Below are 13,498 nucleotides of genomic sequence, written 5' to 3'. Positions count from 1 at the left end.
ATGGTTAATGTTGGTAAGAACATTTTTTTTGGAAAATTAAAATTTATAATTTATTTTCTGCAACACACTTACCGATATCAATGTGAGCCGCGATGTTTATTGAGCAGAAAACAAATTTTATCTTTAGAATATTATAAATTATAAAGGTGGACGGACGACCTGGCTAAAGTCGCAGGAAGTCGCTGGATGCAGGCCGCTTCCAACAGGTCGACGCAACGTGGAGATCTTAGGGGAGGCCTATGTTCAGCAGTGGACTTCTGTGGCTGAGATGAAATTATAAATTATAGATTGTCACTCTTTGTAATTAGACGAAAACCTTTACTACTGTATCATAACGCACATTGATTACCTATAAATTATATACTTATTGAAAATAATTTTGCAGGACTTACTAGCAAACCAAAAGTGGTCAACGACACAATTCTTGGACAAACAAGAAGGATACTTGGTGGTCATGAAGTGGGCGACACCAGACCTTACATGGTGAGTCTAGGACGGGAGACTGGGGACATACCATACGACATTTGGTACTTCAAAGGCTAGATAATATTATAAACATAAACAGAGGCGGCCCTAGGGCCTCGCTGCGTACTTTGGAGGACTTTTATTACGATCTTACCGACGGAACCATTAAAAGCTTGAAAAACTTTTTGGCTCCGCCCGGAGCCAACCAAATTTTTACTTTAGTCTGGGGCCTCGTGTTATTTTTGCTTTCGCCGAGGCCCTCGTGTCGATTAAGACCGCTACTGGATATAAGATGAAATGACAGGACATATACTGTATTGGGTAACAAACAAGTTAAAATACATTATTTAAGTCGTGTACGTAATTTTCATACTAAGATTTCTTTAATATAATATAGCAATTTAATCTTTTTAAATCATACAAGATAAAGTTAATTCCCTTCAGGTGTATTTAAGACCAGCGTCATCTGCAGATCCGCATTTAGATCCTAACTGGTTATGCGGAGGCGTTATCATTCATGAAAGATACATCCTAACATCCGCTGCTTGCATAGAAGACGTTAAACAGTTCTATGTAGTATCTGGAACTCATAGGTAAGTAATATTGGATTATATAAAGTTGTGAAATCACTTTATAATATAAATACATACTCTCTTTATAGGAACCACTGTATAATATAAATACATAGTCTTATCACTATCACACATTACCAATATTATAACCAGGTTATATTGTAAATAACTAAATAGAAAATGTGATTGATTGCAATAAACTTCTGTAGATGGGTGCCATTGGACGTTAAAAACGATGAATGCATCAACAACGGAGCTAAAAAAGCGGTGTGGAAATGTGTTCCTAAAAGTAAGTTGAATAATGTTGCTGTTAGTTTCTTTAAACGTAGTTACTGTAAGTTTACATTATTAAAAGTCATCCTTTTGCAAGTATGTTACTCCACCATTTAATTTGTTTTCTAGCCACATACTCCAAACAAATTTTGTTATCGGATACTAGGTTAAAATCGTCAAATATAATCTAAAATGGACAAATGGAAGTTCAAAACCCAAAACATATTGTTTATAAAAATAAACTACTTTGTTCGATATCACAGGTTACTTTTTTGACGGCAATGATTTTGATAACATACGTTGGATGGTAGACGACATCGCTGTTGTTAAAGTAGAAGATGATTTCAACTTCTACCGTCGCGTGAGAGGCTGCGACTTCATACCCAAAAAGATCGCGTATAACAACGAATCTGAAGAATTTGAGAAACCTGGTACCACCGCATCGACTGCTGGATGGGGCTCTTTAGACAATTTTGGTGATGTAAGATCTTATTTAATATATACTCATCACCATCATCATTATCATCATATTTAGCCCTTGGAAATCCACTGCCAAACATTGGTCTTCCCTAAAAAACTCAGACCAACCTGTTTAAAGCAGCTTGCACCCAGCAAGTTCCTGCAGTTTTCACTCGGTCATCTGTCCATTTTGTAAATGGGCGTCACGTTGCTGATACATACTATATCTATAATTATAGTTTTGCCCTTAATTTTTAATTTTATGTCCTTTACCTGTTGGTAAATACGAAATTATTACCATGATTATTGTATTGAAATGGTAACTAACATATTAAAATGTACTAGACGCAAAAAACGGATCTGAGGAAAAGTTTTCCAAGCCATAGATAGAGTTTTATCGTAAACTGTTTTGTCTATATTATTATCCACTTACAATTATAGAGTGTATTACGTGCAGCGGTAAACTCACCTGTTCTGCTGGAAAGCGATGTGATGGTGATATCGAAAAGGAACTGCAAAAGGCGTTGGGACGCTCGCTACCATTACATCATAGATTCCAGCATGATCTGCACTAAAGACAGTCAGGATACCGATGTTATTAGCAGAGTTTGTTCTGTGAGTACTTAATGTTTGAGATTTATTTCGATAAGTCTTCGTTTTTATATTTTGAAATTTATTTCTATTAATTTAAGGTTTATCCCACTCTCGCTGTTTTATATTATTTGTGATACAGGTTTATCCTACTGTTTTATATTTGTGATACAAAAAAAACAGTAAAACAATTACGATGGGTTAATAAAAATAATTCTCAGATTAAATATTTAAGTGCTTATAGAATTAAAATGCACCGACATCAAAGATACATAAATGGCATTGTCTTAAATAAAAAAAATAAAAATAAATATCATAACAGTTAATGAATAAGTATAATAACCAGATCAGAAAAATAAAAAACCTGCTTTGGGGTTAAAGGGCTACTAAATTTAAAGTTTTCAGAAGACATTTTTTTCCACATTTTGCCATGACATGACGAGATCCTTATTTTCATGGTCAAGCTATATACCATGGTGGAGCCTATAGCCTAACTTGGAAACAAGTTATTTTACCATTTGTGACAGGAACATGAAGTGAATTGCAAAGACTTGGTGTATTCTGATGAAGACGAGGATAACGCGAGACGCAGACTCGTTATCGACTCTAACGACTTACAACTACACACAGCAGTACATTCGGCTGGTACTAGAAGATCTAAAGGCACGTCTGGAGGATTCTGTGAGGTTTTGTATTTATAAGTCCTAACTATATTTTAATTAAAATTAAAAGGTATTTGACCTAGACCTATCTTTAATCTTATATTGTCTATGTTTGTCTATGTATTCGAAGATTTTACTTTAGTTAATTGCTTAAGCTATGCTTGCCACAAAGTATGTATAGTAATATGCCGAATATCATACGAAACATCATAATGGATGATGAACTGACTTTAGAGGAATACAGAGTCCAAATTTCGAAGCCTTGAGTACTGTTACCGTAGCAAGAATAAGCAGCATGACGTTTATTGCAAATTTATTGGTGGTGGTAGATTATTTGTATCCGCCGGGATAGCGACTACCGCACAAAATATAAAACTTGCCATAGTGGTCTACGTACAGTAAGTATGTCGCATGTCGGGATCAGCCATTGTATATTCAGTTTCAAACAGACCAGGGCCCTTATTCTGTATGATAGTGTAAACGCGTAACGCGGCCGTGTCATGTTATCTTCGAGAAATGTGCGTGGAATGGCATTCTGTAAGCCAAATTTCTATAGTCCTAAACATGATGCGTTGTGTTAAGTGCTTGTTACGCACTGTTAAAATAACGTGCGGGATAGAGAATAAGGCCCCAGCATAATTATGTCGACTAGCGAGAAAGACTCTACCTACCATTGGGTGCAGTGTGATCACTTTGTAGTGCATGTAAAAAAAAACAAAAGTTAATGTCTGTTGCCTTTTTTCAGAACGACCACGGAGGTCCCTTAGTCAGTGGGCAAGGCAAAAGTGCTATGGTTATTGGTGTCGTATCAGCGTGTATGACTAAGCACCTTACTAACAAGTGTTACGGTCCATTCTTGTTTACTAGTGTCTACAAGAACCGCAATATCATCAACTGCGCCATTAATAAGGATCTTGCGTATGTAATTTTGTGTGATGTATTAAAATGTGTGCATAATTTAATATCTTATAATTTAAATGTACAGCATGCAATATGATTGATAGGCCAACAGAAATGTAATTAAATAGATTAATTAAAAATAAACTTCGAAACTCCTAAATGTTCATTCTACCATTGTTTATACTGAAATTTTAATCGATAGTAGTCCCTTTGAAACTCCTGGTCTTTACATACCAGTATTCTGAATATAAGTTTATAAAATAAAACTGAACGTATGTATAAACAATATTATATTACAGAGTAACATGCAGGAAGCTGTTGAGGTCTTCAAAAACACAACTGTTTGAGACTGTATTCAACTGGTCAAGTTTTGGCAGGTTTGTCTTATACGCGTATTTATTAAGGATTGTTTGCACTAATGTTATGCATCTTTTGCAAACCTCTATCTACGTGGAAAATTACAATCAGTTAAAAAAAAACTCATTAATAACTTTAAGTTCCGAATAATAAAATACTTTTCTAAACCAACATAATCTATAATTTTCTTTATTTTCAATAACAATAGTTTTTATATTACAAAATTTTGTTTTCAGTGCCTCGAAAAAGCTGCTAATAAAAACTAGCGGATGCGCCTAAATTACGACCTATTTTCAGAGCAAGGAAGTCAACTCCTAGTAACGTAAAAATTTACATATTCCTATGAGTTTTCATTAATCATTTATTTATTTCAATTCCAATATAAGTTTCTGTTAATAACATTTATGTTTGCTTTTCAGGAGAGCCAAGAATAAGCGATATATTGATCAGATTACAACGTTGAATAAATTACAATATTAATAGTTAAATATAAAAAGTAATCAAGAATTATTAAAAAGAGGAGAATATCAATAAAATATAAGCCAATAATTTGTGTAAGATTTTTTTTAATTCCCAAAAAATAAAAAATAGTTTCCCTTTAACAAAATCAAAGAACTATACTACATAAATCCGACAGTCGATATAAATCTATAAAAAAATCCATGCGTGTATTACGGAACTAGCAAAAGAAAAAATAAAAGGAATAGAATGCTCAGAAAAGTAGGAACTCTAGCACCTCTGCCTGCCCCTTCGGGCATAAAGAAGTAATGTGTGTTTGTTCTGTTGTTAAGAATGCTCAGACATAAAAAACTCATATTAGATACAAGAAATCGAAACTATAATTTAGGAGCGTTTATCAAATCGTGCGGAAATCTACATCCTCAAAAATTTCAAGTGATTTATTGGAAAATATGTTAAGACTTCCAACGTGTACATAGGACAACAACAACAAACAACTCTCTCGGCAAAGGAAAGTCGTATCCAGCTGTGGAATAATACCTACGTCATACAAATTTGGTCTTATCAATTTCAAGTCGAATATTTCTATTACATATGTAGGTATAGTAGAGAGTGTATATTGTATGTACATACATATTTTTAATTCAATTCCATTCATAATTTCCGACAATAATCATCGTCGCAGGTCACCGTGAAATTATTTAAAGTTCCTTATCAATTATATCCTTGCTTTGGAATTCTTTTTTACTTCTAAGTATAATGATATGTATTAGCTACTACATTTTATACATTTTATCATTATGTATAATATTAGGTGAGTGATCTAATTGATTTTTTTATCTTCATACAAAAATGTGACTACACTGTAAGGTAAGGTAGTAAGTACAATATAGTTCAAATATAATGACGACCAATGAGAACCGTTACCTGTCTTTAAGATAATCCCAGCTCATCTTACTTGACCATCGAGTATCCGAGAATTCGATTCTTAGGAATCCTATATCCTATAACCTATACAGAATATTTCTCAGTACTGTATCCGGATCACGTCGATTGCTATCCAGTGTGATTTAAAATATAGCCCTGCATCAATTGCTTATAAGATCACCCCCTTATAATTTTCAGAAGCAACTGCGGACCTAGATGGTATAAATGTGGGGACGACTGTACCAACTAATATACGAGATATATTAAAAAATGCAAATGCTAGTGAAGTGAAAAATATTCTTAATAATACACGAAGAATCATTATTGGTTCTGAAGCTCGGGACAGTAGACCCTATATGGTAGGATACAAATAATTATATGTACTTAATATTCTATTTTGCTTTACATTTAAGTATGAGCTTATTTCATTTTAAGAACAGAATTTTTACACAACCTAATAACGATGGAGTCATGACTCTCGCCCGGCGGTCAGTTACACCGCTGTCCCTAAATATAAAACTTTGTATAGCAATTAACTATGTTTATCATCCTGAGAAAATAATTATAGTGGCCCAAGATATCTATTAAATACATCAGTGGAAGAAAAAGTTAATACGTATGTTCCAAAACACAAATGACGTTCCACTTACCATCTAAGCATCTGATCATAATCTGATAACAGATGAATTTCATAAAATATTCCTTTTAGGTGTATCTAAAGTTGCCGCCCAATAATCCAAAATACAAAGACTATCGTCGTTGGCTGTGTGGTGGAGTCATAGTCCATGAGGAGTACATTCTGACGTCAGCAGCATGCATTGAAGATGCTAAACATTTTTATGTAGTCTCTGGTACATACAGGTATTTAAACTCCATATTCAACTAATTAAAAGTATTTTACCAATCATAAATGTATGTTGGAAACTAATTACGCGAAAAGACTCAAGATTATTCGAAATGAAACTTGAAGATTATAAATTATTTTAGTGATAATGTGATAAGCTCGTTAAACAATAAATTATTTTTTAAATTACAATAGAGCAACTCATGTTTAATTCTCTCCGCCGATTAAGAACATCAAATCTATAATAAGAGATATATATAGATATTTGGTTGCTGACTCCTGCAGTAAGGTGTAGAATATTTTCTTGAATATGATAGATACAGTTAAGATTGCAAGAACATGATCTACATTCTACTCTGAGTTTCAGTGGGTTAATGTTGATTAATTCAGTTTTAAGATCGGCTAGACGTAAAAAATTATACTTACAGACACGATGAACGCGACGATCGCATCAGCAATGCTTGTTTTAAAAATGGCGCTAAGAAAGCTATCTGGAAATGTATACCACGGAGTAAGTTTTTATAATGGTTTATCATTTTCCTAATTTATGGACTTATAATAATTATGGTTTTTAGCTGGATTATGGATTAATAAATTGACATTTTGACTATAAATCCTACCTATTTGCATACCATCGTATCTATAATAGTAGCTACTATATACTGGATAGGCTATAGATATAGCATATCCAGCAGCGAGGAAACTTGAATAATATTGACAGGTATTCATAAAAACCAGATTACGTTTTCGACGGCCATGAAAACGATAACATTAGATGGATGAACAACGACATCGCTATTGTGAAAGTTGAAGAGGAGTTTGATTTCACCAGACGTGTTAGAGGATGTGACTTCGTGCCTCGTCCGATCTGCTACAATAACCAGAGCAGTCGCCTCGAGGATCCTGGGACTATCGCCTCTATTGCTGGGTGGGGAAGTACTGAGAAATATAACGAGGTAAATCCTATGTGACCAATATATACAAAGCAACTCCGATGAAAGTTTGATTTCAATATACATAGAAACGAACTTAACAAATACTTAATTAATTTCGGAATTCTAATTCCAGCATTTGACGAAAGATACAGTGACCCAAGATCTATTGGAAACCGAAGTACGAATCATCTCTAAAAACCGATGCAAGAAGCGGTGGGGTAAACGGTACCACAATATCATCGATAACTACATGATATGTTCTAAAGATCTTGTACCCGACCTTAGCGAGATTTGTCAGGTAAATATTAGTGAAATTATAATTGGAATATTTATTGTCACTCTAACGAAGCTTAATCTTGAAATATTGGATGTAAAACATAATTTTTTGAAAAGAATATAAAGTATATTATGTATTTTAAGAATATACTGTTGCCTATTTCAGGAAAAATACGTAGATTGCACGGATATAATGTATTCAGAAGAGTCAGATGAAGACGGCAGAAGAACGTTTAGTCCCGGTGAATTGATTCTTCATTCCGCTTATCACAACGAATCAGGACGAAGGCAAGCTGGTCCAGGCAGTGGAGGGTTTTGCGAGGTAATTTTTTTCTATTACTTTAATAGTATTTTGACTACAGCAAATATGGATGTGTTGGAATAAGTATATACAATGAGTGCTAAACATTTTATTACATTAAAAAATTAAACTTCAGGCTTAAGAAATTAAATTAAATTTATAAGCAATTTTCAATCAACGGTTTTACTCAGTGATCCATACCTTCTTTGATACATTCTAATTTTATGTTCAATTTACTTTTTTATGTATCTTTTATCGTCTTTCCATTCCAACATAAATATTTCCTGGCAATATTATTTGTTCACAGAACGATCATGGCGGTCCTCTAGTGTACGGTTCAGGAGTCAACTCTATCGTTATCGGCGTCATCTCAGCTTGTCTTGTTAAGGAAAGAACTAACAAATGCTATGGACCATTTCTATACACCAGTGTATATAGAAACAGAGTCCTCATTAGCTGTGCCATCTACAAAGAAGCTGCGTACGTCTCAAGCTTCTATTTTATACTTTACGCCACTACTGAATATTATAGACTAATTTTCAATAATAATATGATTCATTTCATAAGAACCTGCAGTAGATAAATATAGAGATGATAATACTTATATACGTAATAATAAAGCCAATTATTTTTCGTTTTCAGAACGGGATGCGACAAGCTATTCCGTGCCAGTGAGACGCACACAGAAACTGTGATGAGCTGGATTGATCACCCAGATGGGTAAATACTTTTTTAATGTAAACAAAAGAAATACATTATTATACATTCTCAGGCCCCCTGAAGAGAACATCTTGTAATATTATACAAATAATAATTATTTCATATTATATTTTCTCATCTCTTAAGGACAGCTTAAGTTCTTCATATTCATTTTTATATTATAATTTTTTTGTTATTAACTAATAATTTGTCATAATTTTCAGACCTGCCAAGAACGAAATAAAAGCAATGAGAAGGAACCAGGTGGCTACAGTTTTGAATAAGACTTACATTGATGTTAATGCTACTAGAGAACCAACTTTAGCTCGAGATAAAGCTGAACAGCATGGCGGAGTTATTGTCAGAGCATTTAATGTAACAAAAGCATCGAAAGTAAAAGATATAAAATCTACAGGACTTAATTAAGAATCCTAATAGCCAATAAATGACTAAAAAGAAATTATCATTAACTTTTATTTTATTTTAAGTATACACACGGAAAAAATATTCAAAGCCAGAGTTTTACAAAATAATATTACATATTTTATTGACCCACATTTTGTTTGTGGCTGAAACAAATAATAAGTAATCTATGACATGGACAAAGCCATATAAAAATATCATTAATAGTTGGATTGTTATGATTTAGTATTCAATTACATTTCATTTGCCTAATTACGTATTTAGAAAATAAAAGCTTTATCTTAATTAAAAAACTAAAAGTCTCTATCCCTTCATTTTACAGAGCAGTTTATAATTACGCAATGTATGCAGAGGTTACTAATATGTTAGTTTTTTTAATGAGACTGGGTTCAATTATCAATAATTTTTTTGAATACACATTTATTCGAATTTGAATGAAGTCGTTGTAATGTAATTTTCATTTACAGCGGATATGAAATAAAATTTAAATTAATATTTTCGGTGATGCATGAAATTGCATAAAGATATGATTTCGTTTCATGCTGAATGCCTTTTTTTAAATAAAAGATCCTTTGCATTTGAGTTTCCAAAATGAAGTTCGGTTTTTGTATATTTGTTTTAATTTTTTCTTTTTATGGTGAGACTTGCCTTTTAATTTTACGAAGTATAGGTTTTAGAAGGAATAGATAAGTAATAAAACTATGATTTCAGATGTAAAGACTATAGAAGTAGCAACTCATATGCCAGCCGAAGTTGTAAAAATTCTTAACAATACTCGAAGGATCATAAATGGCGATGAAGTTACTGATGGCAGGCCGTACATGGTACGTACAAGTAGTCCATAATGTAGTTTAACAATATTAAGATAATTCTTCAGAACTACCTATTATTACCAATTCATTGAAATCGGATATTTTACTTTGCATTTGAGATGCAATACTTGATACTTACTGTTACTATGCATATTTTAATACGCAATTTGGTTTATTCTCTTGATTTTATTACGAGTATCAACTTTTCGAAAAATAAGATCTGCCCTTGTTCTAGGTTTATCTAAAATTGCCACGTAGTAACAAAAAACAACCGAATTACCGCACGTGGCTGTGTGGCGGCGTGATCATCCACGAAGAGTACATCTTAACATCAGCCGCTTGTATTGAAGACGCTGAACATTTCTACATTGTTTCTGGAACTTATAAGTAAAATACTTTTATTTATTGCCTAATAATTTTTTAGTACCTAAATCCTAGATCAAACTTGTTTTAAGTTATGATCAAGTTTCATAGTTTAGTTAGATATCCTCTATACAAGGCTGAATTTGATGAGGGAATGTTTGAAATAATAATGTTTTTTTGTAGATACGCTGATGATGACGATAGGTATAACAATCCTTGTATAAAGAATGGCGCAAAGAAAGCTATTTGGAAATGCGTGCCTAAAAGTGAGTATGATTATAATATATAGAAAATATAGCAGCTACATGAGCATTATAAACTCTCCAGTAAAGTTATTAGATTATTTTATAGCTGAAAGAGCAATTCGGGAAGTTTCGTATATGTAAAACATGTTTTTCTCATACTTCTGCCGAGTCTGGGCATCGCAGACTACATGATATTATTTTTTATATTTCCATGTTATAAGAAAATATTTGCATACACGATAAACATATCACAATTTCTACTCATTAATATAATAACTTATATTTGTATAAATCAAGACTACGTTTTCGACGGTCATGAAAACGATAATATCAGATGGATGAACAACGATATCGCTGTCGTGAAGGTCGAGGAAGGGTTTGATTTCACTAGAAGGATCAGAGGTTGCGACTTTATTCCGAAGCCTATCTGTTATAACAACCAAAGCCAGACGCTTGAGAATCCCGGCACAGTCGGCACTATTGCTGGTTGGGGAAGCACTTCAAGGTATAATGAGGTAAGAATACGAACTGAATCGTCGAATATCATACCTTCAACCACATATCTACCTATAATCTACTTACTAGCATAATTATATAATATATACACTTTTAATCCTCTTTGTCGATCTGTGCTTGTTACTTATAGTGGGTAAACAGAAGGAAAGAGAATCAACAGAATCTTCTAGAAGCGTCAGTAGAAATTATAACAAAAACTCGATGCAAAAGGCGCTGGGGATCTCGCTATCACAACATCATTGACAACTACATGATCTGCACCAAGGATATTGGTCAGACAATGTCCGAAATCTGTAATGTATGAAATCATTTTTACTTGTTTAGTTAAATATGATTGTCTGTTGGAAAAGGCCTTTAATAACTTAATTGCTGTTGATCATAAGATTTACATGTAAAATATTTATTACTTATTGCGGCTAAAATATTGCAATGTCCATGTGTTGAATTATCTATATCAGACTCTAGAAATACTGTTAAGTTGTTTAAACTAAACTCTTGTAACTATTGTAAACATAATCAACTAATTGAATCATTTTTGCTCAGGAGAAATATGTAGATTGCCAAGATATAAACTATTCTGACGAAGAAGACATGAGGCGATCAGAGAAGATCCCCACAAATCTGGTAATGCATTCCGCGTATCACAACGAGACTGGCGGCAACAGCTCTATTAGAGAACCCTTTAGGCGCTATGTGTCGCAAACTGACGGAGGATTCTGTGAGGTAACTATGTCAAATGTTGCAAATGAGCTGTTTTTGTAATTCCCTTCAATGTAAAGAAAGGAGTAATCAAGATATTTACTTAATATTAATCTATTTTATTTCATCTGGAATTTAAATAAATTATGTTGCCCAAAAGACTATGTTAGCCACTATTGTGTCTTCGAATTGGCCTTGCTATGGAAAATTGTATTTTATTTCAGAACGACCACGGAGGGCCTCTGGTATACGGTACTGGAGTAAACTCAATTGTTATCGGAGTGATTTCAGCATGTCTCGTCAAAGAAAGGACTAACAAATGCTACGGACCGTTCCTCTACACTAGCGTGTATAAGAATAGACAATTCATATCTTGTGCTATTTATAAAGATGTTGAGTAAGTTCCAATCAGTGAATTCTTCACTTTGCCCTATTAGCGTTATTATTATAGTTCTAATGATATTTTTATGTTCTGTTACATTATCTTTCGGAGTAAAAGTTGTTATTACACTTCGGATGTGTTTAATAATAATAATTTATTTGTTAATTTTGTTTGCAGACCAAAATGTAGACGCCAATTTAGATCTGGCGTAACTCACGTAGAAAAAGTGCTTTCATGGAAGAGTCATCCAGATGGGTAATCATGTATTTATTAATTAGGTTTTCGTGCCTAACTTTTGATATTTTCGTGATATTGTTACTAATCAACTTGCAAAGATGATCATGATGATTATTATTGATTATTTGTGTCATGTTCCAATTTAGTATATATCTTCGTAAGACTTGACTGATAAAGTTGAATGCAAAGGTCGGATGATGAACAAAAGTCAGTTTTGATTTGTAAAATAGGCATCAATTATTAAATATTATAATTCGTGCGTTTAAAATTTGACAGACCAGCGAAAAATGAATTAAATCCCGGGAAGAAGGAAGAAGCCGTTCCAGAGATTGTCCAACGCGCCCACGACAGCCCAGTGGATGTGTCCGGAGACAAAGTGTTTTCTGAAAGTGGATTCATATTGAGAGCCGCTAATGTTAAACAAAATACGACAAATTGATTAAACTGGAAATAATATGAAATTCGTTTTACTTTTCACTTGTTTCATATATGACAGGTTTAACTTTTTAGACTCGTTAATATTACTATATGTTCATATTAAGTATACTTTTATCATATTTAGATAGTAGAAAAATATTTATGATATTAAAAGCCGTGCAGAATCTATATTTTCCTTAAGTATACCAATATATAGGCCACACAGTTATTGCGACAGCCCGCAATACAAGTTCTAAAAAAAGGTCTCTAGATCACTAGAAAAATATCTTTTATAGCCATGTTAGGTCATATTTTGGTAGCCACTGAAGTTTACAGAAGAAATTGTCGTATAAATTAAGAAAGTGTTTAAAGAAAATACACGAGGTGAAAGAAAATTTAATTTTACCTATTTTCTTTTGGTTAATTTTTGGTAGATTTTGACTATTTTATAATTAATAAGGTACTTATTAGAAACTATTGTTACAATAGATATGTCATAGGATCTATTCTGTCTATCTTAACTACATAGCATAGTCCCAAATGATCGTAAAAGATTTTCATTTTTTTAAAGGACTTATATGTAGCCCATATTAAAATTAAATGAAAACATTTTTTAAATTAATTATTTACAAAACTTTATTGCTGCTTTTAATCTTGCGGAAGTCTTATAATTAATTTCATTGA

The 13,498-nt window shown here is 32.9% G+C and overlaps 3 protein-coding genes across 3 annotated transcripts; all 3 read left to right on the top strand.

Moving 5' to 3' along the window:
• On the top strand, positions 1-4,429 carry LOC119189644. Its single transcript, XM_037439915.1, has 9 exons — positions 1-13; positions 386-483; positions 910-1,058; positions 1,247-1,326; positions 1,574-1,791; positions 2,211-2,384; positions 2,888-3,046; positions 3,768-3,940; positions 4,222-4,429. Exons 1-9 carry the CDS (start codon positions 1-3, stop codon positions 4,427-4,429), a joined length of 1,272 nt encoding a protein of 423 aa, XP_037295812.1.
• An 895-nt stretch (positions 4,430-5,324) lies between these two features.
• On the top strand, positions 5,325-9,178 carry LOC115443364. Its single transcript, XM_030168739.2, has 10 exons — positions 5,325-5,552; positions 5,864-6,024; positions 6,375-6,526; positions 6,938-7,020; positions 7,248-7,465; positions 7,578-7,742; positions 7,887-8,042; positions 8,329-8,501; positions 8,664-8,741; positions 8,945-9,178. The coding sequence occupies exons 1-10, from the start codon at positions 5,498-5,500 to the stop codon at positions 9,144-9,146; spliced, it is 1,443 nt and encodes a 480-aa protein (XP_030024599.1). The 5' UTR covers positions 5,325-5,497; the 3' UTR covers positions 9,147-9,178.
• Positions 9,179-9,593: 415 nt separating this feature from the next.
• On the top strand, positions 9,594-12,836 carry LOC115443361. Its single transcript, XM_030168734.2, has 10 exons — positions 9,594-9,780; positions 9,855-9,967; positions 10,191-10,342; positions 10,502-10,584; positions 10,861-11,078; positions 11,210-11,377; positions 11,623-11,802; positions 12,003-12,175; positions 12,338-12,415; positions 12,674-12,836. Exons 1-10 carry the CDS (start codon positions 9,735-9,737, stop codon positions 12,834-12,836), a joined length of 1,374 nt encoding a protein of 457 aa, XP_030024594.1. The 5' UTR covers positions 9,594-9,734.
• Positions 12,837-13,498: the final 662 nt, after the last annotated feature.

The sequence above is a fragment of the Manduca sexta genome, chromosome 18 (assembly GCF_014839805.1).
Source record: "Manduca sexta isolate Smith_Timp_Sample1 chromosome 18, JHU_Msex_v1.0, whole genome shotgun sequence".
Taxonomy (NCBI): Eukaryota; Metazoa; Arthropoda; class Insecta; order Lepidoptera; family Sphingidae; genus Manduca; species Manduca sexta.
The sequence above is the reverse complement of the archived record's forward strand: the minus strand, read 5'-3'. Positions and strand labels throughout refer to the sequence as shown.

What these genes read in the sequence shown, in the direction of transcription:
- LOC119189644 (XM_037439915.1), top strand. An exon ending in TTATTAGCAGAGTTTGTTCT is followed by an intron (nt 2,385 to 2,887) that starts GTGAGTACTTAA and finishes CATTTGTGACAG; the next exon opens with GAACATGAAGTGAATTGCAA. An exon ending in CGTCTGGAGGATTCTGTGAG is followed by an intron (nt 3,047 to 3,767) that starts GTTTTGTATTTA and finishes GCCTTTTTTCAG; the next exon opens with AACGACCACGGAGGTCCCTT.
- LOC115443361 (XM_030168734.2), top strand. Translation starts at nt 9,735, where the DNA reads ATGAAGTTCGGTTTTTGTATATTTGTTTTAATTTTTTCTTTTTATG. An exon ending in TTGGAAATGCGTGCCTAAAA is followed by an intron (nt 10,585 to 10,860) that starts GTGAGTATGATT and finishes GTATAAATCAAG; the next exon opens with ACTACGTTTTCGACGGTCAT. An exon ending in CAATGTCCGAAATCTGTAAT is followed by an intron (nt 11,378 to 11,622) that starts GTATGAAATCAT and finishes ATTTTTGCTCAG; the next exon opens with GAGAAATATGTAGATTGCCA.
- LOC115443364 (XM_030168739.2), top strand. Translation starts at nt 5,498, where the DNA reads ATGATATGTATTAGCTACTACATTTTATACATTTTATCATTATGTATA. An exon ending in GGGACAGTAGACCCTATATG is followed by an intron (nt 6,025 to 6,374) that starts GTAGGATACAAA and finishes TATTCCTTTTAG; the next exon opens with GTGTATCTAAAGTTGCCGCC. An exon ending in TGGATTGATCACCCAGATGG is followed by an intron (nt 8,742 to 8,944) that starts GTAAATACTTTT and finishes CATAATTTTCAG; the next exon opens with ACCTGCCAAGAACGAAATAA.